The 26,459-nt window shown below is 38.6% G+C and overlaps 1 protein-coding gene across 1 annotated transcript in view; it reads right to left on the reverse strand.

The window, feature by feature from the left end:
- Positions 1–26,459, reverse strand: part of LOC120310071 (contactin-5-like) — a 166,430-nt gene that overhangs the window by 66,183 nt on the left and 73,788 nt on the right. Inside the window, exons 5-6 of the mRNA XM_039348030.1 lie at positions 19,894–19,996; positions 7,479–7,660 (exon numbers count right to left, since the gene is read on the reverse strand). Coding sequence (XP_039203964.1) covers positions 7,479–7,660; positions 19,894–19,996 — 285 coding nt within the window. The remainder of the gene's footprint in view (positions 1–7,478; positions 7,661–19,893; positions 19,997–26,459) is intronic.

Genomic DNA, 26,459 nt, shown 5'->3' on the forward strand with positions numbered 1-26,459 from the left:
AGTTTCTGGTCCAAAAGGAACGAGTTGTCCACTTCTCAGGGTTGTCTGCTTTGGGGAAACAGAGTTGTCATTCCCACCTCAATGAGGACTAGGATCTTAGAGTCCCTCCACGAGGGTCATCCTGGCATTGTTCGCATGAAGGCCCTTGCGCGCAGCCACTTGTGGTGGCCTGGTTTAGATAAGGACATTGAGGCTAAGGTGCATGCATGCCACCTGTGCCAGCGCTCTCGCCCAGAGATGCCCCAAGCTCCTGTGCATAGATGGGAGGATACACAGTCCCCATGGTCTAGGGTGCACATTGACTACGCTGGGCCCTTTCAGGGCCAGTTCTTCTTGGTCCTCGTTGACAGTCATTCAAAATGGCTTGAGGTTGTACCTGTCTCATCCACCACCAATGCAAAGACTATTCAGGTACTGAGGGGGATTTTTGCTGCACACGGGCTCCCAGAGGTCATCGTATCTGACAACGGCCCTCAATTTACTTCCTCCAAATTCCAAGCTTTCTTACAGGCTAACATGATTCGTCATGCCACGTCTGCACCCTTCCACCCGTCCACCAACGGTATGGCTGAACGCATGGTCCGCATCACAAAGGACGCCTTGAAAAGACTCACCTATGGGGACTGGCATCACAGGTTGGCTGACTTTCTCCTTTCTTACCGCACCACACCGTCCACTTCTACAGGGAGAAGCCCAGCTGAACTTCGCTGGGGGCGCAAACTTACTACGAAGCTTGACCGGTTGCATCCGGACAGACTGCCTTCATCTACTCCACATCCTAGGGCACCTAGACAACTACTTGTGGGTGCCCCGGTTTGGACTCGCAATTACGGGCCTGGTCATAGATGGGTCCCCGCTTCTATTTCCAGGGTCACAGGTCCTCTATCCTATGAGGTAGCCCTGGACAACGGTCGTGTCCTGCGTCGGCACATCGACCAACTCTGCCCTAGGCGGGATCTTTCAGATGAGACTCCTGAGTCTTTTCCAGGGGGGAGGGGGACCCTTTAGAGCAAAGGGAGGGGCACGAGCTGCTGCCCACCTCCAATGATGGAGCCACAAACGGCCCATTCCAAGATTCCGCGAGTGCCCCAAACAGGAATTCTAAGAGCCTATCCAACTACCAGGCATTCACGCCTACTCCAGCCAGGGAGTCACCCCGGGGGTACAATCACTATTCACCTGCACAGCACAGTACTCCAGTCAGGGAGGATACCCGGGAGCATCCCAATAAATCATACCCCGCAAGAGAGCTGGCACATAATCCCCAGAGTTGGCCTGACCTTACCCCAAGTCCTACAGGGGGTCAAACATACAGGGAGGTGGTCGAGGAACCAAGTCCCGACCGCAACACCTCTAGCCCAAATCAGGGAGTAACTGAGTTTTGGGAAGGTACAGAAACCCACACGAGCCCGGACACAGAACGGGGTTTAGGGAATGGACAGCCTCCTGACAGGTCTTGGACGGACCTAGGAGGTTCTACAGAGACGCCCAGCAGTGGCTATCACTTCAAGGGGCCCGAGGGCCTACAGCTAGGCAGGTCAACCAGGTCACAAAGTGACAGAAGCCCTGGCCTGACGAGCCCGGTGGGCGAGCAAGCAGGCCAGGCATTGGGGCACAGTCCTTGGAAGGCACCAAGGCAAGATAAGGAGAACAGGTTCACGTCTCCCTTCAGTCAGGGTACACCTGTCAGAAACCCAGAGCTGAGAAGGTCACAGAGAGCAAGGAAATCTCCTAAGTACTTAGAGGATTACATAACATTGCTGGCTAAACAAAAGCCAGTAAACAGTAGGAGCACTGGGGAGTAGAACACTGCATCAAGAAATAATTGTATGTTGGTAGTAGTCTTAGCCCGGGGGAAAGGGGTGTTATGTCCCGAGCCTTGCAAACGGGCTCGGGGCGTTTGCAGGCAGTCCCGGGCAGGTGCAAGCTGCCCGGGACCAGACAGGCTGTCGCCAGCGCCTGTGCGCATGCGCGGGTGCTGGCGCGGGAAAAGTAACACATTGACCGGGAATTGCCTATATAAGAGGCTGGGAGCTTTTGGGCGTTGCTGAAGCCTTCACCTGTAAGCTGAACACAGAATAAAAGAAAACCTGAGAACTACAACTGCTTCTCGTGTCTGCTTCTCGCCAAGGACTCAACAAATACAGTCCCCCCTCAAAAAGCCATTTCTGAACAAAGCAATGCTAAATAATATTTCAACTGAAACTCCAGAAGGAGTTAGTTTATCTGGATTTTTTTTTTCATTTCACTAATTTGATAACATCATTGTTTGTATGTGTGTGTGGGTTCTTGGTGCTCTCTGAGCTTGACTGTTTTCCTACAGGCATTTCATGAAATGTCTGCAACAAAAGAACCAAACTTACAGAGCATCAAGGATACCTCATTTCAATCCTGAATTACAAATATTCTCCTTTATCAGTATCACTGATTGTGCTTTTTGTGACCTCTGATGGGATCAGAACAAGGGTAGTATGACTTTCCTATTCCTACTGCATTCCTTGGTGGCTTTGATTTCAAGCACTGTATCCTTCTAAGACACAGGTTGGCAACCTGCGGCTCCGGAGCCACATGCGGCTCTTTGAGCCTTCCCCTGTGGCTCCCAGCCTCCTCTGCCTTTGCAGAGAGAGACAGAGACAGAGAGAGGCAATTGCGCTTCCCTGCTTCTCTCTCTCTCTGTGTGTGTGTGTGTGTGTGTGTGTTGTGTGTGTGTGTGTGTGTGTGTGTGTGTGAAGCTTCTCTCTCTCTCTCTCTCTGTGTGTGTTTTGTGTGTGTGTGTGTGTGCGTGTGTGTAAAAGAGAGTGCACTCACAGTGTTCTCCGAGGAGCTGAAAAGCTTTCTGGGCGGAGCTCCTCCCTTTGCTGCGTCTCTGAAGGAAGCAGGAAGCAGGAAGGGCAGGAGAGAGCTAGCTAGCCCAGCTAGGCTGACTTAGGAATTCTGGGAGTTGAAGTCCACGAGTCATAAAAGAGACGAGGTTGCATACCCCTGATCTTGTTGGAGAACAACTTGAAGTTTGCCAGGTGAGCAGCAGATGGGGGGGGGGAGAAAGAGAGAGAGAGAGAGAGGGAGGGGGAGAGAGAGAGGAAAGAGAGAGAAAGAAAGAGTGTGGGGGAAGAGGAGTGGCAGACCAAGGGCAGAGAGGGAGGGAGGGAGAGAGACAGAGAGACCCTTTTGACATCTAAAATGAAGATAACACTGCATATATCCTTTTTTTACCTATGTGTGTATGTAATTTTATTCTCTTAAAGCATTCTCTCGGTGATCATTGTTTTAATAGTATGGATATTCCCAAGAGTCATATTTTTACTTTTATTTTTAATGTGTGTGTGTGTGTGTGTGTATACACACACACACATACACAAACTCTCTCTCTCTCTCTCTCTCTCTCTCACACACACACACACACACACACACACACACACACACACACCTATAATAAAGATAAAAAAGGATATATGCAGTGTTATCTTCATTTTAGATATCAAAAGGGTTTTGCGGCTCCCGGTGTTTTGTTTTTGGTGGGAAACGGGTTCAAGTGGCTCTTTGAGTGTTTTGGGTTGCCTACCCCTGTTCTAAGATATCTGAGAATGGTTGCCCACTTCTGAATTGAGAGAAATGTTTCATATATTAATCTCATTTGCACTACAGAAATGTGCACTCTATGGGGTTGTTCTTTAAAATTCTCTAGAAGCTTCAACTAATCCAGAATCAAATGAGTACACAGGGGCATATCTTATTTTGCCCTGCCCATTTGACACCAGCACTTTGCAAGGTACACTATTGGATTGTTAAATGAAATTCAAGGGACTGTTTGACACCTATAAAGCACTTCAAGGATTGAGGTCTGGATATCTATGGAACTGCCTTTCTCTACCCAAGCCTGTAAAATCTATTAGGGCTGGCGTGTTATGAATCCTATCAGTGAAACAACATCATCTTGGGGGACATCAAACACATAGCTTCTTTGTCCGCATCCCTGACATCCTCTGCAATCTGCATAGTTCTGACTTTATTAAGGTTCCATAAGGACATGAAGATCTGGCTTTTTCAACAGGTCCTGATTTGTGATTCCAAAGCACCTGAAGGCAGGATAAGAAACAATGGATGGAAATGGGAACCAACCTAGAACTAAGGAAAAATTTCCTGACAAAACAATTAATTAGTGGAATGACTTGCCTCCAAAAGTTGTGGATGCTCCAACACTGGAGGTTTTTAAGAAGCAATGGACAAACATTTGTCTGAAATAGTATAGGGTTTCCTGCCTGAGCAGGGGTTGGACTAGATGACCTCCAACTTCCCTTCCAACTTTTGTTATTCTGTTATTGATGTATATTGTATATTGTTTCCCTGAAGTAGGAGGTTTGTGTTTTTCATAAACATATGTATATTGTTTCTGCTTATATCTATTTCAATATTTAAAATCTTTGTATGCTGTCTAAACTTGATGATTGATGTGGCTAATAAATTGATTATATAAATAAAATACTGAGAGAACATTGCACATGGAACATGATACTAATTCTTTTTACAGATCTTTTAAAAATTATGATTAAAAATAACCTGACAGACGAAAATGCAACCCTTCTAGTGAAAAAAGTAAAACTGATCAGATTTATAGTAATCCATATGTTCCTAATATAATATTAGGTCTTCTTTTATCAGACTGATAAAATGAAATGTAAATGAGGGATGACATGGGTGCATAAAGCTGGAACATTTCTATTAAACCACTGAGGGAATTCATCTGGAGTTTTGGAAGAGGAACTATTACATGGTCATGAAACACAGCTCTATTACTTCTCATCATCCAACACCGAGGGAGCAACCAGTATATTTGAATATTGTCTAAATTTGAGAGGGTGTATGTGAACAAACTAAAATTAAATTATGACAAGATGGACAAGATGGAATTGGACCTGGGAACTGAGGTTCAGCCTGTTTTTTAAGAGCAGGCAAGACTATACATTGGGAATGTTTCTTGATCCTCAATTATCACTGAACAGACAGGTTCAAAATATCTTTGCACAGTTATGCCTAGTGCACCATTCTCAACCCTTTCTAAATTTAGATTTGTTGACAACAATCTATACTATGGTTGTACCCCATCCTGGCTACTGCCACGCATTCTATGTGATCTATTCTTGAAAAAGTATAACAAAGACAAAATGCAGAATAAAAGCTAGTTTGATGTGGTTGATAAGGCACCAGCCAGAAACCAAGAGACTACGGACTTTAGTTCTGCTTTAGGCAAAAAATCATTTGGGTGACCTTGGATCAGTCACTTTCAACTCTAGGAAGAAGCAATAGCAAGCCACTTTTGGCAAGAAAATTGCAGGGACTCATATGCACAATCACAGGAGTCAGCCCAGTAGTTTTATTGATTACTGACTTGCAGTCCTCCACTCTCTCGAGGTTGCTAATTGATACATTATACAAAGATGATATGTTGAGTAAAATGTCTGCACTAGTTGCCAGGCTTGGTTCAAAGCAGGGAAGCTATTTTTTTAAAGCAGGGAATAGAATCCCCAGTGGGTGAGCTACCATTCTATTATTTTAGTAAGTTTTAATGTGATATATTGTATTGCTTGATTATGGTTTTCTTTTTCTTTTCCTTTGTGTACTGCCCAGAATCACCTGATCTGAATAAGATATTCATATAAATGCTTCTCTCTCTCTCTCTCTCTCTCCCTCCCCCCTCCCTCCCTCCCTCCCTCTTTTTTTTCTTTCTTTCTTTCTTTTCTATCTGTCTGTCAGGGACGTGGCACGCAGCGACTTAATGATGCTGGAACTGCTGGCCAGAAATGGGCTGCACTCTGATAGTTCGAGTCCAGTTCCATGAGATGGAATGAGCTCCCCTCTCTCTTTCCCTAGCTCCTGCTGATCCAGCATTCAAAAGCATGCAGGATTGCAAGCAGATAAATGGGTACCACTTTGGTGGGAAAAATCTAGCTGCGTTTGCATGTCTGTGGAGAGCAGAAGCCAGCGCTAGACCTGAGATGTATAACAATGCAATAAGAGGCGAGACTGGTGGAGGAGCCCAGAAGAGCCAGCAACTTGAATGCTGCTAGTCAGCTGGTATTAGCTAGTTCACCCTCTGTGTTTCACCAAGGATAGGGATGCAAGTGCCGAACACAATGAATTAGTAATTAAGGCTGACAGGACTGCACTGTGTCTAGCATGTGTAGAATCCCCTGACGTTGTATGCTATGCACTAAAAGAATGAACAAATGAATGAATGAATATCTGTCTGTCTGTCTGTCTGTCTGTCTATCTAAACTATAACATAACCATCTTTTCTATTATGGACTCTTTCAGATGTATAGGAAGGCTCGTTTTGATCTTTATTAGCATATTTTCTCCCTCACTCTTGACAAGCATTTAGCATTTCATTATGCTTTTAATAGTATACCTTTTATTAATCTTTAGCATCATGTTTTACATTTCTGTTAATTAACTTGAGGCTTGCCTGAACACAACAGGGGGGTGTAAGTCAGATCAATAATAAATGTGTGCCTCTGCTGAAAGTAAAAATGAATATTGATTCATTAAAGTGAGTAGCCAGACTTGGCTCTTTAATGTCCTAGTTCAGCCCTCTATCACCTGCTACACCTTCTCTCCAGGTAAAAAGAAATTTTCATTTTGAAAAAGAGGCAGCAGCAGAAGACAGTGCTCAGGAAGCATCTCTTGGGGCTTAGAATGAGACTATTAATCTCATTAAAATGATATGCTTTTCTGGGAAACTATTTCTGCAAGATCTAATCTGGGTTGGTCACCAGGAAAGAGGTTTACTCTTTCAAGCTTTGGGACTTGTGCTGGAGCTCATCCTTGGGGAACTTCTTTCTATAGGAATATGTGATTTAGGCTATTCTATGAGTCATATTTATGTGGTGCCTTTCTATTGGTTGATTGGCTGTTGTTTCTTTGTGCTGCCAAGCCCTCGGCTCCCAAGTACCTGAAAAATTGGTGCTAAATCAGCACTCCTCTTGACTGACAAGGGGCAGCACAAGAAAACAACAGCCAATCGCCGACCATCAACACTAATCAACCAATAGGAAGGCACCAGATTGGATCTTGCAGCATGTGGTGCAGTACTGCAGGCTAACTCACTGCTCACTCCAGAAGTTTGATTCTGAGCAGCTCAAAGTTCACTCAGCCTTCCATCCTTTCGAGGTTGGTAAAATAACCCAGATTGTTGGGGGGCAATATGCTGATTTTGTAAATCACTTAGAGAGGGCTGTAAAGCATTATGAAGCAGTATACTATGTAAGTCTAAATGCTATTGATCTTGCTATTATCCTGGGACATGTATATTTGCCTTCATTTGTAAAACTATTTCTGGCTGAAATGCATCCAAAGTTAAAACCGATTCCACCAAATGTCAGAGGTGCATGTCTGAATGTTCACAATGAAGCATTCAGTTGAGTTAACACTTGGTAAGAGAGTGATGCTGCTATGTGCAAGAGATTAACTATAAAACTTACTGTATACTTGCAACTGTCCTCGGAAGACATTCCTTCCCCGGGAATTTTCAGCTTTGCATTCATATGTCCCTGCATCTTCCAGTTGCACGTTCGGGATTTCAAGCACTGCTTGGGACTTCCGCAGGCGGGCTTTGCTCGGATTGGGGCCATTAACTTTCCTCCACGAGATTGTTGGAACTGGGCTGAAATATTTAGCGAAGGCATGATTAGCTGTTCCTTGCCGTTAAGAATATAGATCCTGTTACCTGCTAATTTAAGCACTTAATCGTCTAAGCAGCAATAAAGTGTAATCACAATTAAAGCTCGGGAACTGCTTGATATATTTCACTTTCAGCTGAGAATATTTAACTAGTGCTGCTGCTGTCCTGGACACTTCCTGCTTTCTGAAAATTAAGTCTTTCCCAGTGATTAAATCATAGAATTGGAAGAAAGATATTGTGTTGAAGAGAAAACACGATTGGACAGAAGTAAAAACTGATGCAAACTTTCCACTGGATAACTAGATTGATTTCTCATTAGGGATTAATGATTAAGGATTCTGGAAGATGTTAGACTGACTGAAATGTTGAGTTGAGTCACTTGGCTGCAGCACAGGGGCTATTTATTCCATAAATGAATATCACTACAGCAAATGTTTTGTGAGCATTGGCTTGCTCCGTGAAAATTACTAAGAGAGTAAAAGAGAGAGAGAAAAAAAACTCCTTCCAGCCACAGTGCTTTCATCCTGTCTTCATTCCATCTTTTTGCAACTACTTCTATTTAGCAATAGAATTCTCCCTCATGCTTTCAACATTAACAGTGGGACTGAAATAGATGCACCAGTTCAGATCTCCACTCTTTCCTCCCTTCTCTGCACAAGCTACTGTAGAAACATGGACCTAACTGGTAGCCCAGCAGTTTCAAACTGCAGTTGGCCTTTCTATGTGTGAAAGGAGGATTATTTTCAAATCAGTAGCATGAAAAGGGGGGATTCAGCCATGTGGAGCTGGAAACATTGCCTTAAACCAAACTAATGCTTGCAGAATGGTTTCACAAATTTTATCCACCCTTTCTTCATACACATATACAGTGTCTCTTTATTACTAGCATGTAAAGGAGATGACCTTGGCAGGATTATGCAAGATTTATTATTAGAGTGACAAGGAGTAACTTCTGTCCCGTCTGCTGTGTTACTTGCATTATGGCATTTTGTGAGTTGGTTATTTGCACATCCATTTGTTGTTGATGTTACAACAACAGTGCAATAAGGTATTTAGTGGTGTGCCCGGAGGATCTAAGACCATTTCTTGTAACAAAGGTGAGATCTTCAGCTTTTCTTAAAACATAATAAGAAACTTTTCAAGATTGATGTTAGGCCCATTAGATAGACTAGACCAAGAAATCAACTTCACAGAAAAGCTAAAGTTAATTTTAATGAGATTGTCTATAGTAACAGAATCTTGCAAGTCTGATTGTGCTGTACCTGCTCTGTGAATTAGGGAGACATTTATCTGAGCTACTTATGAATACTAACTGTCTATTGCACATTTAGAATATTTTTTACCCCTCATTACCCTAATAACAGATCTTCCATATCTCCATCAAGGCTATCATCCTTCTGTCTACACACACTCTCTGTAATAGTTCATTTCATTTGAAACAAAAGAGACGTAAAACCCCTTTCTATACCAAGTGTCAAGAAGAGGGTCTATTTCCAAGGGAATGCCCAATAGGACTACTTATTTATCTTAAATTGAGCGAGTTCTTTATTGGTGGACTTTTTGTATTCATATTTTTGCTCAGATTATTCTTATATCAGAAAAATGTGGCAAGTTTGGCTTAACTGGCTAGATGCTTCTCAGTAAATGGTATTCTTATAAAGTAATTTAAAAAAATACCATTTTTTTAAATACCATTTAAATACCATTAAATACCATTTTTTCTTCCACCAGAAGAAATCTGGTGGAAGAAATATAACAATTTTTTTTTGGCTGGCAGTGTGATAGAATGTAATGTGGAGCTGCAGAAGGGAGGGGCCGTTTCCTAGGAGGCAAAGAGGCAGTGGAGCTTGGAATGTCTGGAAGGCAGGACGAAGGCAAAGGCCAATGGTGGGATTCAGCCAGTTCGCACCAGTTTGGCAGAACCGGTAGTTAATTTTTTGTTGCCCAGGCCCAGAATGGACTTCCAGAAGTGGTATCCACACAGAGAACTAGTTGTTCACATATTTGAATCCCACCACTGGTAAAGACTGACCCTCCCTAGCAATTCACAGAGTATAGCTATAGTTATACAGATAATTGCCTTAGTCTGGCAAGATTCTGTAGCTCAACAATAAAAAAAAAACACTACCAGTAGAAATAACTCCATGTCTTGTTTTTGGTTCTTTGGGCCTGACATTAGGCACTGCTGGAGAAAGGAAGAGAATGCCACAGAATTCAGGGAAGGAGAGTGGCTGGACAAAATGGAGGCTATAGACACAATTGGCTTTAAAATGAGACTAGCTTCAGCCACTGCAAAGGATAGCAACATCCCAGGGCCTCAAAAGGGCCTCTGCATTCTGAAATGAGTCCTCCAAAAAGCTTGGGCATCTGTCAATTGCAAAAGGCAACACTGCTTGGCTCCACATATATACAGTACTGTGCTGATAATTTACAGTGTCCTAAATTCTTGGGAAGAACTAAGGTGACCAACCGTCCTCCTTTAGGGAGGACAGTCCTCATTTTGTAAGTTCTGTTGTCCCTCAAAAAGTGTCCTCCTTCATGTCTTCCTTTTCGATATTTGAAGACTAATCTGCAGGGCTTTTTTTTTTTTTCCCTCATAGAACGCTCAGAACGGCGTTCCGGCACCTTTTTTTGATGGGTTTTTTTTTCAACCTTTGCATGACCTGTGCTACTCCCACTATTGGCTTTCAAAAGCCAATAGGAATTGCTGCTGAGCACCCAAAAACACCTAGCTGGCAAACTTTGCACATGCAAGTCATCTGTATTATTGTTGCAATGAATAAAATGTTTCTTTTATTTATGATATTTTTTTCTTCAATTTATTTGTGTCCTCCTTTTCATTGTAAAAAAGTTGGTCACCTTAGAAGAACTCAAGGTGTATGAAGGCCAATACCAGCTAAAGAACTGGCAGCTGGGATTTCATGCTGTTGTGTGTATAATAACAATTATAAAAGGGGTGTGAGGATGAACCAGTTGTGGAGATATTTACTCGGAGGAAAGGTGCTTTTTGCTCATTTTTTTCCTTGTCTTACTTTTCTTTTCTTTCCTCCTAAAAACTACTTTTTTAGAAAGTAGGATAGTGCATTGTCAATTTTCCTTTCTAAAATGCTTTCAATAAGTAGACAAAGGATGGTAGAAATTTTAGTTTTGGTACATATGTCACGCCACCTGAGTTGGTGGCTTTAAAAATATTTTTTAAAAGTTTCTTTTTTCAAAGTTAAGATTTGTTCCATGTGGAATAAAATGGCAGATTAAAAACAAGCAGTGTTGAAAGGTCCACCTCTTTTGTATGTCTATCCTACAATCACAAACACATATGAACACACATGTGTCACTTGTATTGCAACAGTACACTTTTTCTCAAAAGACTCTGATTATGCAGATGTCTCTGCCTAATATGTATGTCTTATCTGCCTCTATTCCATCATTAAAGATTGTCAGCCTTGCGAGATAGTCCAAAGAAGAACACCCAAGAGTAGTAGCTTTAGCTTTATTGTTCATATTCACAGAATCTTGCAAGTCTGAAAGTATTGACTTACAATTACAATTGAGCCCCAAATTTCTGTTGTGAAGTGAAACATTTGTTAAGTGAATTTGCCCCATTTTACAAGCTTTCTTGCCACAGTTGTTAAATGAATTGCTGCAATTGTTAAATTAGTAACACGGTTGTTAAACGAATCTGGATTCTCCATTGACTTTACTTGTCAGAAGGTTGCAAAAGGTGATCACATGACCCCGGGACACTGTGACCGTCATAAATATGAGTCAGTTGCCAAGCATTTGAATTTTGATCAAGTGACCATGGGGACACTGTAATGGGTGTAAGTGTGAAAAATGAACATAAATCATTTTTTTCAGTGATGTTGTAATTTTCAAATAGTCACTAAACGAACTGTTGTAAGTTGAAGACTACCTGTACGTCTTTCCCCCTCGACCATTACAATCCAAGACATTTCTGAGTTGTTTGCCACAGTCACATTCCTTCTGCAGGCTCTCCTGCCTCTTTTCTGACCATTTCCAATCTGTGTTTTTTCCTCCTGTCTCCCAAGGCCATTCCCACATATTATGACAAAGACAGCAGAGGAAGAATCCTGATAAATCATACATATGATTATCAGAATATGGGCAGGTAGATGCATGCATTACTTTACTGATGTACAGTAGATAGTAGTGTGCTAATCAACTAGTTTTGAGTATTCACTACAATGGAAAGTGGGATATATAATAAATTAATAAATGGACAAATTCTCAGCCAAAAACTGCAGGCTGGATGATACTAGTCAATATTTCTTAGGCTATTCTGCATGAACAGGAACAGAGTTTTTTTTTCTGAATAGGAAAGGAGGTTATTTTTTTTCCTTCTAATTTTCTTTCAAAAGCCATCTCTACTAGACTTCCTAGACTTCCAGATTGTAATATAAATCACATTATCAAATAATTCAGTAGTACTGGTATGGATTTCTCTTTCAAATAAATCTACATGATTGTTTTATCTATTGCAAGAACATGTTACTTTATACTTAAAAAGTCTTCTTGTGGCAGTTTCTGGCAATTGCTTCAGAAATTCTCTATAGAATGAAAAAAGATCAGATTTCTTTGAAACAGGAGAAAAAACATTCTGAGACTCTACCCCACATATCCCAATATTTTCAGAAAACAATACAGAAATTCCTGGCACGCTAAAATATGAAAGGATGAGGTAGAAAATCTTTGCTTGAATCATAAAAAGCCACCAAGGCTACACAAACAGAAGGACTCTGATTATATATAAAATTATTCCTATTTTTTAGTTGAAGGATCTTTTTAATGCAATTGATGAATTACAAAAATTTCTAATGAATTTAATGCAGCAAACTTTAAATAGACTTAACTAGACTTTGTTTTGTTTTAATTGTATGTCACATCAACTTTACTGCTATTAATTATATCTGGAAAGATGCTGAACTTTTAAAATACCATTGTCTGGGCCATTAGCAGGTCTCTTTCAAAATTTTATATTCCCCCTTTCTGATAAGGCAACAAGCCAATAAGCCAAACTGAGGAATAAAAAGTCAATTTTTCAAGGAATGTAAAATATTTCGACTGTAAAGTTTTAATGATTTCAAAGGAAATTGCTCCCAAATAGCAAATCACAATTCAAAACTAAATTTGATTGCTGGTTATTACTATCTTATTTAAAGTTCTCTTCCACAGCTATGCCAGCATTCTCACTCTGATGGGCATTGTTATTAAATGCACAAAATTTGGTTGGAAATGCTGCCTTGGCTGGAAAATTAATTTTTGTTATGATTGCATTGGTGAATGATCACTAGCTAAAAGTTATCACTAAACCATACAGCTGTGCCAGCATTACTCTCACTCTTGCATGCTAACATACAAAGATATTGGTTGTAAATGCATGCATTGGTTGGGAAATTATTTTTTATTACTGTCTTATTGATGAGTGGTTGGTAAAGAAGGTAGTCACAAAATAAGGAATGGGTGTACATATTCCAGTAGCTATTTTCTGCTATTATTGGCCAATCTCCAACTTTGATCTTCCTGGGTTATTGTCCAGAGTAGAGAATAGTTGTATGGATGATCTCATGGAGAACTGGGAATTAACTACATTTAAATATGTTTTTATTTATTACATTTATTAATGCATTAATTGATTTATGGTTGATTAATTTTAGGGCTCATTTTTAATTCAGATTTTAAAAAAAGTTATTCTGAAGCAAAGTCATCTGTCTGAAGCACTTGATGAATATAAAGATTAAATATAAATTAATAAATAAGTAATTCTTGATTGAAGGAATATGCTGGTAGTCCCATTTTTATGTAATCCCTTTACTATGAGAAGTAAAAGCAAGCCACAGTCTAATTAAAATGAGTCTTCCCAGCACTTTACCACAGAGTTCCCCAGATGTTTCTGGCTTTGTGTACTGGCTGGAGTGGGGGGGGAGATAGTTCCGCTTGAGTGGTGGGCATGCACGCCATCATGCAAATGGAGCATGCATGCCCAACTCTTGCCCATTTCTCGTGCAAGTGGGGATGCACATGCACACTTGCCCGCCACTTCCGCGACCCAGTTCCAAAGGGCTGAAGGCCTGGTAGTAGGCCGCAGCTTTGGGGGGGGGGCAGTTACAAGGATGAAGAAGCAGACAATGATGGGGATGAGTGGCCAAAGGTTTTCTAATTCCCGATGAAAAGGGGAAAAAAATCATTTTTAAGTTTGCAAGGAAAGTGTACAGGTATTTATTTGGGATGCAAATTAAGTGCTCTGTAAAATTGAATTCTTTATCCAATGGCTCCTGATCCCATGGGGAAAAAATCATTTCAGACAAATACTTCCCATTGCCACTGCCCCTCAATATGCAAATAATAAAATTATTCTCCTGAATTATCTTTGAGATTAAAGAGTTATGTTTCCACTCATACTGATGGAGTAGTGCAGGTGTCTATATTTTTTCTCCCTTTTAACTGTGCTGATTATCTTAATGGTGCAAGGTTGTCTTAAGATCATGCTACCTGTTGGAATACCTTCTCCCTTAACCAGTGAGCAGAGAACCTTAAAGGAAGCCCTGTGATTGCCTCAATGTCTGCAGGCTCACATATTTTATCATCCCTCCCAAGTAAATCAGATAGGAAATGGTGTCTAGATAAACTAATCCTACTGTATTGTAAGGCTGTAACAACAAAATCTTACTACTACTACTACTACTACTACTACTACTACTACTACTACTACTGCTTGATCCATTCATTGGGGTCCTTCCTAAATTTCTTTTTCTGATTGTAAAGCCACTGGGGGCTCCTCCCTCTCTTGTCTGATTGCTTCCTAGGCAACATCTCTTCTTCTCATCCCTCAAGGCCATTCACACTTATTTGTGGTTCTCATTTGCTGGTGTTATCCCTGCTGCTGACACCTGGGAACTCCAGTTCTGGTGTTTTTATTTCCATCCCAGTTGTTTTTCTCTCTCTGATGCTTGTATATAGATTGGGTGTATTTTGGTTTGCTGTGAACTCTGTGAGGCATCAGGAAGGGCGTCCAGCCAGTAAACGCTCAGCTCCTTTCAGTCTCCGCAACTTGACTCCAATTTAAGGGATTACAGGGTCATAAAAAGAAAGTTATTTTGGTTTCAAAAGCCAGAATAACTTTACATATTGAATTAATATTATTTCTTTTGTATTTTAAATTGTTCATTTTTTCTATAACATTTTAAGGATTCCTCCTTGAAATGGGAAGTAAAATAAAATAATACATACATACATACATACATACATACATACATACATACATACATACATACATATAGAGAGAAATACAAACCATAACTTAATGTTGCTGCTTGGTAATTCAAAGTTTTCTTTTGTTTTTTTTTTTAAAATGGGTTGATTAGATGGGTTGTTTTTTTAATTCCTCTTCTTATTAAAAACAATTGAACAAGAATGCATCTGAAATGTCTGCAGGATTTGGGCTTTTCATAGGTTTGACAGACACATATGGCCTTTTTTTCCACTTCAGCTTTTAATTCCAGGAGCCCGGGGTGATTGGCAGTTCCAAATAAACACCATTAATAAACCATTAATGTGTAACTAAAAGCCCAGGTTTTTCTAAGGAATACTTGCCAACTGCTTACCACAGAAAATCTCTCAGGAGTATTTGTCATTCTCACAGTTACAATGGAGCAGAAGCTGTCTGAGATTGCTTGAGCTAAAATCATAAGGAAAACAAAACTATAGAACCCTACAGCAAGTAATATTTGGCAATTAGTGAAAGCTGGCATTTGTTTATGTTCACTGAAATGCTGAAAAATAAAAGAGTTTCTCTTCCCTAATGATTGCTTGATGAAAGATAACAATAGAAACATTTGTAAATGCTAACAAGGCAGGGAAGAGGGAAAACAAGTAGGATGAAATGAAAGAAGAGGAATTTCATGCATATTTATCTCTTGACACAGCCTCAAGGTATCAGGTTAAGCCTGAAATATCATTCATCTAATTACTTCAGAGAAGTCAAACAGAGTTTGGGTAGAACTGACCCCAGTTGTGCAATGAAGGCTGAAAAAGAGAGATAAGGACTCTCAGAGCTAAAATATCTGTCTGGTTCCCTATTTGTAGATGACATAACATGGTAGATAGAACTTTCTTCTGCTCAGCAATAAGACTGAGAATCTGAAGCTGCTTCAAAGACCACTTTGCTGCCAACCATGACTTCCTCTTGCTTGACAAGCCTCAAGAAGATGATCTCTTCCAGTCAGAAAGCCCTAAGCACTTTGCTCCAAGATCAATCTTCATTCATTTAAGAGTGGTGCAGTGGTTAGAATGCAGTATTGCAGGATAACTTTGCCCACAGCCAGGAGTTTGATCCTGATGGGTCCCAAGTTTGACTCAGCTTTCTATCCTTCTCAAGTTGGTAAAATGAAGATCCAGATTGTTGGGCACAATATGCAAATAATGCCTACAGTCAGTGGTGGGATTCAAATACCCGAACAATCGGTTCTCTTATTGGATGCAGGCCTGGGAGGCATCCTCCAGGCCTCCGAGACCTAGAACAGACTTCCGGAAGTGGCATCCACGCACTTCCGGCAGGCCATTCTAGGCCTGGGAGGCCTCCTCCAGACCTCTGAGGCCTAGACTGGACTTCCAGAAGCACTATGCATTAAGCTGGTTCTCCGAACTCAGCAAAATTTAGCTATCAGTTCTACTGAACTGGTGCGAACCGGCTGAATCCCACCACTGCCTACATTGTAAACTGCCTAGAGAGTGCTATAAAGGAGCAGCCCCCAACCTTTTGGGCATCAGGGACTAGTTCTGTGGCATTTCTGCAGTCTGGAGGGGGTGTGGTTTCATGTGCTGCCTGCATCCCATGGATGCTTTGCTTATTTGTGCAGACTGGTTTCTGGCATGCAGCAGACTGCTGCCAGTCCACAGACCAGGAGTTGGGGACCCCCGCTATAAAGCACTATGGGATGGTATATAAATCTAAGTGCTATTGCTATTTACATTTATGACTTCTTTAGATACTGAACCAACAAAATGATTAAGGACAGATCAGGGTTATGAGCTCTTTTTCCTGTTTCCATCATGGAACACTTTTGTTGCACAGGAAGCACCACCCCTCCCCCATGAATCCATGTTTGGATGAATGGGCTCAAAGTGGTGTTTGGCCATGATACAGATGTTGGCCAAGGAATTCTGAGGGCTGCAATCTCAGCACATCTGGAAAGTACAAGAAGGGAAGCTTATTTTGTGTGATTGCTTGTGCAGGGGCATTTTGAGCCTTGAGGCCATGTTCAGTTGTCCCTTATCTTGCCTGACTGCAGATATTTGCAAGTGAAAATTGCTAAATGCGATGCCATACTAAATAGCTGATTTAATAAAAAAACAACAGTTGCCATTAATGACAAAATAACACTGATGCTATTCTTATCTAGCAATAGAATTGGGGGTGGGTGGGTAAGCAGTTGAATATAACTATCCTAATTTTTCACTTTCAAGCTAATACACAGTTCAAAACACACTTGTTACAGTTTTCACTTCTCTAAATTGATCTGTTGTCCTCATATTCTAGGTATGTTTTTATAGGATTGTTCAAAGCATAGGAAAAGTTACAGCTTCTTCTACATACTTTCAAGAGGTATGACATGATCACACTTAAACTGTTTCCAGTCCATATCTCACAACCACAGAAAATTATTTGTAAGAAAGATGTAGTTTTGGGCAAAAGTGTATAAAATAAACCCATTAGAAGAAAAAGATGCAAATAATTTGTCTGAAGAAAATTCAAACTGAGGCAGAAACATGATAAATGATAAATAAATTTTGTGATCACAAAAAAATAGAAACTAAGAAATTTATAACCAATATATTTTTTATTTCTTAGCTAACGTCAGATGCAAACATTGGAACAGATTTTTAATTAAATGCTTTTTCCTTATACTAATATACAGGGCTTTTTTGTCATAGAACTTCCAGAACGGAGTTCCGGCACCTTTTTTGGATGGAACCTTGTAGGGTAGGCAAGGTGGGTTGTATGACGTGTGTGAGTTCCGGCACCTTTTTTTTTTTTTTTTTTTACAAAAAAAGCACTGCCGATATACCTGTATTTTGAAAACGTATATTATAATTCATACTAGAATAGATTATATTATGTTTTCTTACTGATATGTCTAATTAGGCTGATATGTGCATTCATATTTATATATATTCAAATCATCCCATCTTTTGCAATGAAGAGAATTTATGCCCAGATTGTGGAAAACATCTGGGAGTGAAACAAATCTTTTCTTTCACATTTATTGAAATCTGAACCTTTCAAAGAGTTTAGGTATGGTTCACAATTCAAAGGGAAAGCAAAGCCTAAGAAGCACGTTAAGCAACAAATGTCAAGAGAATTGGGCATGGCAATGCATGTAAATATTTGTACAGATTCCCTCTCTCTTATTTTTAACTCATAAATTGATGTGAAAAGAAACTGCAATGAACTCAAGGGCATGCAATTAAAAAACTGATAGCAATTAAAATTGGCAGATGTCCCAGTCCCCGAATTGTTCTGTTCGTGAAGTTGTGGAAGGTGGAAGCCACTACTAAGACATTTAATTTCAGAAATCAACTGTGTTATGAAATCTTTTCTTTTACTCATACTCTCCATTTATCAAGGATTGTTGGCAGAACTTGCTTATTATGATTTGTAATATACAGGTCTATTTTTTAAATCCCTTCAGTCCATTTCTCAGTTATCCAATAACACTAGTTATATTTGGGTAATGTTCAAAATAGCAACAGAATTAAGAAGACACTGATCAAGCTTGCTGGGTTTCATCAATGCCCTGCTGGGGACACTTAACTCATCACACAGTTTGCTGAGCCTGCAGCAGTAATACGGTAGAAAAGGTCAACCTGTCTTTCAATACAGTAAACCTTACAGCTATTATTGACCTTTCCATTAAGAACTTCTGAAAAGTTTCAAAATAAATTCTCTGTATTTTACTTGGAAGACTAAAGTAGGACTAGGAGACAGCCCCTGCTATCAATGAACAGTATTTGAGATGTGTAGAAATTAATGGAGGACATGCAGAACACTCTGGATTGTTTTGTAGTTTTTTTTAAAAAAAAAACCCTCTCAGATCGGCTTATAAGAATGAAAATAATCCACTAAGCAAAATTAGTAGTAGCAAAATTAAAATAAAACACCAAAAAGTAGAACAGAATATTGGATTAGACTATAATAGTCTAAAAAATAGTTTTCAGTCTTTGAAAAGACTTGTGCCTTGTGTCTTCTCACTGATTGAGAATGCAAGATTTAAAGAGTTTTTAAATAATGGATAGCTGGTTTTATATTCATAAAATAGTTTAATCCTACAGAGTTTGGTCTTCTTATTTTAGGTTTGTATACTTTTTCCCCTACTTACAATTGTGGCATATTATTTCTCTGCACATCCATAAATTGTTTCAATGTTTTGCTCATAGCTCAACTGAGCCAGATTGTACTTGATGTAGAAAGGTAAGTTTTATATATACGTACAGCTATATATGTGGAAGCCACCTTGCATTGTGTAACTCAGTGTTACACATGCCCCAACTGCATAGAGAATTCTGTATGGAGAAAGGGATGGATGACACATATCGGTATAGTATCAGGAGTGGAATAGTGCATAAATTAATGCTCTTGTCTAACATGTTCTCTTAAATAGTATTAATAATATACATACAAGCATGAAGTTGAAAAAGAGCCTTCAAACTATTCTTTAGTTTACTGATTCTGTTGTCAAACTGCTTTTATGGTTAATATCTTAACATTCAAATGGAATCTGCCTTTCTAGAACTCATTATTCTGCACCCCAGAATAATTGGGAATAAGTTTTGACTCTCTCTCTCTCTCTCTCTCTCTCTCTCTCTCTCTCTCTCAGAATGAAAAAACGAACGAATGAATATCTATCTATCTATCTATCTATCTATCTATCTATCTATCTATCTATCTATCTATCTATCTATCTATCTACCTACCATCTACCATCTATCATCTATCTAACATCTATATATCATGTATACACAATATACTGATTGATTGATTGACTATGTATCATCAAGTTAATGTCAACTCTTAGTGGCCATGAAGATTTTCTCCAGGACTTTGTGTGTATATAATGTATCTTTCTTTCTCTGTTTATTATCAACTAAATAAATGATCTCAGATTTTAATAATCAATTATGAAAGAAAGTATACTTACTTGCCCAGTGCAAAGCATTCCATTCTAACAGTAGATCCCTTAGCAGCAGTAACTGTGTATGGAAAATGGATCTCAATTTTTGGTTCATATTCTCCCATCACTCCTGGAAAACAAAGAAAAGATCTTTACTAGTAAAATAGCCATTACTGAAGGCTTCCTTTGATAGACTTGTCATTGTAAGTCAGATCATCCAATAGCTAGAAAAGAATGATATGATTATGAAGGAAAAAGATTACAATTAGGGATACATCCCCAATATAATTTAAACGGTTAGGATTTTCCAATACCACCAAAGCAGCATTTTATTTTTAAAACAGCAAAGAATTCTTTCTTATGCTGAGTGTTCCAAACTAATGGTCAGAATAATGGATATATTGTACAGTACTTGGATGATTTAGGGAATCTTTTCACTTCAGCAAAAATGAGTTAAATTTGTAATAAGCAACCCCCTCATTAGACACAATAGACCTTTTTGCCGTTCCTCAAAATAATATAGCCATTTAAAATATATTAAGATTGAACATTGTTAGGAAGTTGTACACAGTATCAGTTACTACGTCACTGTTCTTTTATCTGCCCAATAACAACAACAAAAAATGGTTAAATGATGACAACTATTATTATGTTAAAATGGTGAAATTATATAACCAATAATATCTTTAATAAAACATATATGTACCAAAGATCAATTTTAGTACCTAGGCTTTAATTTTATAATATATTTGTGTGTATGTTTATAGCCATCTCTGTTTGTATGTTTGTTTCTGTCAGTTCTGAATCTCTTTCTTTGAATTTGAGGGCATCACTTTTAATATTGCAAAAGAGAGAGAAAAAAGGGGTTTTGTATCAAGCATGAATTTGGAAATCGTTAGGGTGCCTCTCCTTTCCATGTGAAGTAGCTCCTATAGCTGCAATTTTTTCCTTAATACATGCTTTATAGAAACAGCTACTACCAAAGATCAAAAAAATAAACCCATGTCCTCTTCTAAAGATGTACAAGTTAAGGTAATCTTTTAAAAAAGATGGTATCTAGTTCAAAGGTAATCTCATTTCAAGAACAATTCATTTATATTCACCCATTCAAAGTGATTACAGTAAAATCTGTATTTAGTGATGAAGCTATTCATGCGCATTCACCTTCCAATGACAGAAGTACATCAGGAACAATAAATCATTTGTCCTCAATGTGATTTGGCTTTGTGATGTAACCAAGTTACATCACAACCAAGCATTTCATGGCTAATATGTTTCCCCAGTTTAAAAGCTGATCATAGAGGGAAGCACAGGTAGGTATCTTCTCTGGCAACTAAAGTTAATGAGCTATCATACGTTGCATGACCAATATCTTGTTGTGCAACCATATAAATCATTGACATATCATTACCAAATAGATTATCAAAGTCCTTTCTTATTCATCAATGGCAGCTGTCAGTTGCAATCAAATAAACTCAATAGATGAGGATAACTGGGCTTTCAGTAAGCGATAGATAGTTTTCTTTAACACACACCATAAATTTGACTTCTTTTGCAGGATAGTGAGTTTGGAGCCAGTTCATACAAAATTTATTACTGTAAAAACTCTGCACGATGAGCTTGCTAGTGTCTTAACTAATTGTTCATAACTTCCTTCAACTATCCAAATAAAGCAAATTGTAAACTTTTCTCATAAGGCCCTTGAAAGTGTTTATTTAGATTCTGATATGAAATAGTTCTCAAGGAGAAAAACACATATGGAGTGGTAAAAGAGAAAGTGTGTATATATATATATATATATATATATATATATATATATATATGTATATGTATATGTATATAAACAAACCACCCAGAAAGATTCTGAAGAGAAAAAGCTTATAAATGGAAAGGCATGGAAATGGAAGTGATGGCTAATAGCTAAAATGACTAATTCAGATGTAGACAACTCAATATATCTATCAAGGAACTACCAACTCAGACAAATCATCCAACAATAAACAATAGTCTAATCAAGAAGTCACCAAGAACACTTCTGCCTCCACCAACACTGACAGGATAAGCATCTGTATATAAACTGAGAGCAAATCTATTGCCTTCCAGCACTGATGATGTTACTTAGTGTGCTAATGAAATGTCTTCAAGAAAACAGTCAAGTTCAGAGAGCACTAAGGACCCTACAGTGGACAACTCTAGTGGTTATTGAAGATGGATTGACTGAAAAATTGTTTCAGTCCAGGGAAAGGATTGTTAGTGATCCTAAAAATAGATTAGGCAGTGCATTGTTAAAGGCTTGTTAGCTCATGAGTGTTCCATAGTCTATGAGGCATTTCAAGGTAAGATTCTGGGGACAACTGGTGAAGAGAAAGAGGATTGGTGTAGTACCTTAGCTACCCATCAAAATAGAAGCTTTTATTTGGCAAAGGATCATCAGTTAAATCAAGATCAGTGGAATGAACCAGAAAATGAATAAATTTTTCCAGTAACATTTGTAAGGTTTCATTAACGCAAGTATTAGGAAGAATAGGCAAGTGTATAATGAGAATAGTTAACATATAATACAATTATTATGTGTCTAATTATATTTGCACTCACATAGCTGCTTAAAGTTGATGAGAGCTGAAAACTGGAGTGAGTTCAGAAAAAAACATTCTCACTTCTACTTTAGAAACACCATCTTATCTACAGGGAAAAGGAATCTATTTGTATTGATATATAAAGCAATTAGAGGCTGTAAATTGAACTTGAAGAGCTGGAAGCTGAAGAAAAGGAATGGTTACTATTATATATTTTATCAGCAGTTTGTAGAAAAAAAAGTGGAAACTCTGGACCGCTATTCTATGTTGCCTCTTTCCTTCAGAACATTCGAACTCTTAAAGATAGATGTGATACTTTCCTTTATGAACTGATTATCAAATTCAGTCATGTTATACTTGTGTAATTTCTGGCTGACCCAACTTAACAGGGTCCACTGACCATAATAGCCTTCTAGAAGCTTAAGAAAACTCTGTTTGTTCATTTGTTTACTTATTTTCCTGATCGTTTGAAACTCTCCAAAAATTGTTATGAGGAATAATTGTCAAGGCTTAGACTCAGCACTTAATCAGACATAGAATAAAATACAAATAAAGAGTGAATAAATTTATAGTTTTTTCTTGGCTGGTGGTCTGGACTCCCTAACATCTCTAGGCAGTGGTGGGATTCAGTCGGTTCACACCACTTCGGCAGAACCAGTAGCTAATTTTTTGTTGCCCAGGCCCAGAATGGACTTCCGGAAACAGCATCCACACAGAGAAGCGGTTGTTCATAGGACCTGAGTTTCAAGTCCCCCGATCATCCTCATTCTCCTCTCTTGAACCTGTTTCAGTTCTTTGAACTGTTCTTATAATATGGTGCCCAGAGCTTCAGTGTAGCAGTCCCAGACTTTGAAATACAGATGGTAAACATTACTAGTTAGGTGGATGTAACTCACTGAATTGCTTGCAATCTGTTCACTATTATGTGGACTTGTGTACCACCTGTAGTGTGCTATCACAGTGTTTCATCCCTGTAGGGAGAGTTATTGCTCCATGCTGCCAGGTAGTCTTTATCTCTAACAAGCATACTCTAAAAATAATGGGAAAATGCAGAATTAAATTTTGCAACCCAAGAGGTCTATCAGTTGGAATTTATTATTGTGGAAGGGGAGGTCTTTAAACCTCTGCTGGGAAGCAAAACAATGCAGCCCATGAAATTGATTGCATTACAATATCATAATATCTTGCATGCAGCGCAAACTAATGAGCACTGTCATGTGGCTGCCGGGACTATGGAGACACTACTGCAAGAGTCTGAAAATGTCTTCCAGGGAAGGACATTTGTTAGGAAAACTTAAACTTGACATATATTCTAGCATGAAACCATCCTAAAGATTTAGATTCCTAAAAGGAGGAGGAACCATTAAAGCAGGAAATAGATAATAATTATGATGGACATCAGAACAATATGGATTAGTAATTTGGTTATAGGATCAAACTCTCTGAAAAACTATGAATAGATCCCAAATTTCTGAACAGACATTAAAGTGGAATATCTATCTACCTATCACATGGCATTTTTTCCCCTCTTGGAAAAAATATTTTTTTTTCATTATTTGATATTCAACAGAATAGGTTGAACAAGAAGACAAGCTACTTAACCACTTTGGCAAAGCCTTACACAAACTTGTACTCAGAGCTTCTGAAATTTTCCAATATGGAGAATCAAAAGCTAGCAGCACAAGAATATTTGCTGATGACCTCTTTCTTACTGGGGAAGGATATTCTGAAGCTGAAGCAGAAAGGGACTTGTTATTAGCAATAACTAATACTGTCACATAAAGTTAAGCTAGCTAATAAAATAAATTTGACTTTAAATTTGACCTAAAGTACTTTCTACTTGAAACAAAGAGAACTGGTAGAGACCCAAGCAGAGCTAAAGGGAGGAACAAACAAGGTAACTTAGCCTGCTGTCTCTTCTCCAAATGGTTAACAATACATATATTGACTAAAGAGTCTGGAAAACCATGGAAAAATGGATACATCATGGAAAGATATATCTTTCTGCATAGCTTTGGGAAATGTTGACTGAAAACCATAGAAAACAACCTTTTAGTGTCTTTATTGCTTAGTTTGAGAGAAATAGTTTATTGGATACATTCCAGAATGGAGAAATGATCTCATAAAAATATATGAACTTGAAAAGTGCACTTTATGATCGAACAGCAAATGTTGTAAGCTCCACCACATTTGAATTTCCATATCCTTTGCAAATTGCCTGGCTTTTTTTTCTGTTTGTTTGTTTTAAGTGAAGGCATTTTAACTGCTTCCAGTTTGGTAATAGGGACTTCCAAAAGTCTGCTAAAATGCTCTTGAAATTGCTTGTAAACACTTATTAAATAATTCTTCTGAGTGTCTAACTCATTGTAAAAGGCTGTTAATGAAATCATGCGTGATCCATTTTTTTCTGATGAAACTTTTTATCTCTTCAGATAGAATTTTAAATTGTTTTTAGGTCTGCACAAAAAGAAATTGAATAGTAAGAAATGACTGATTGTCAAGGACATCTGCACAAATGAGGCATTCATTTTATTCGGAATCCATTCAAGGATTTCTTGATGTTTTTATTTAATTTGGTTCATATCAAGAAGATAAGTTTCCCTTTGAGGCACAGCTCTAAGGAAATAAAAGATTAATATAAAGGTAAGCGAATTTCTATACTTGTAGGATTTGATATAAAACTATAATATAATTCAGTCATCTCAATGAAGATAAATATATAGATATGGTGTCTTATCAGCATTCTTGTCATAAACTACCAAGTTCTAACTGCATTGACTACAACAACAACAACAAAATCCAGAAAGAAAGTTGTCAGCCATGAAAATTCAAAGTCGCCGAAAGGATTATATAATTGGATTTTTCTAAAATTAGGTCTCTTCGTTTTTGTGAAAAACTGTTTGATAAATGTACCATTTGCAAGCATTGACATGATTGCCTTAAAATCTTTGCTTATTATTTTCAACCAATATCAACAAAGCACTAAGAAAGCTCATAAGTTGAACTTCAATTGTATGTATCCTCTTTGACAGATAACCCTGTCTCATATCTATATCCTTTTCACAGCTTGTTTTTTTCTCCATTATTCCTCCTGTTCTATGGAAACTTTTATCAACATTAAATTCTTAGATGTTATTGGACCACAATCACAACCTGTTATTATTGGCTAGGCCCAGTGGTGGGATTCAGCCAGTTTGCACCAAGTCAGCAGAACTGATACTAATTTTTTGTTGCCCAGGCCCAGAATGGACTTCCGGAAGCGGCATCCACACAGAGAACTAGTTGTTCACATATTTATATCCTACCACTGGCTAGGCCAGCTGGAATGATAGAAACTACATGCCAATAAAAACTGGGATAAAACATTGGGAATTGCTGATATATCTTTTCCTTGGCTCTGCAGACTAATCTTATATTCATCTTTTGAAAGAAAAAAAAAAGTCAGGCAACCCCTCTTTATATATTTCAGACTTTGTAGTAGTCTTCACCTCTAGAATACAAGAGTCAAAAGTTAACTTAGGCCCATAGATAGACAGAATTAATACTCTGTCTAAAGTTCCAATTTTGAAGTTACAGTTTTCTATGTTTTTATCGACAATGTAATTTAGACCTCCAAAGAGGTGTTTTCTATATATAGATATATAGTATACAATGCATACCATGTATAGCCAAAAAGAAACTTTGGCTATACCATGTATAGCCAAAAAGAAAATTTGAGATAATTTCCACTTGCACCCAAAGGAAGATTAGTGGGCTCACATGTCTCCTGCTAGGGCAGTGGTTCTCAACCTTTTTAATGCCATGACCCCCAACCGGTCGTAAGTCGAGGATTACTCAACCGGTCGTAAGTCGAGGACTACTCAACTGGTGCAGCACCGTTTGCAGAATGGGACTTTTGGCGGGCTCAGCAGGGCAGAGACAGCCTGGACAATTCCTATTGGCTTTTGAAAGCCAATAGAATTAGACTCTATTCAAGAGAGTCTATTCTATTGGCTTTCAAAAGCCAATAGAATAAAA

Source organism: Crotalus tigris, unplaced genomic scaffold (assembly GCF_016545835.1).
Source record: "Crotalus tigris isolate CLP2741 ecotype Arizona unplaced genomic scaffold, ASM1654583v1 scf7180000018110.176419, whole genome shotgun sequence".
Lineage (NCBI taxonomy): Eukaryota > Metazoa > Chordata > Lepidosauria > Squamata > Viperidae > Crotalus > Crotalus tigris.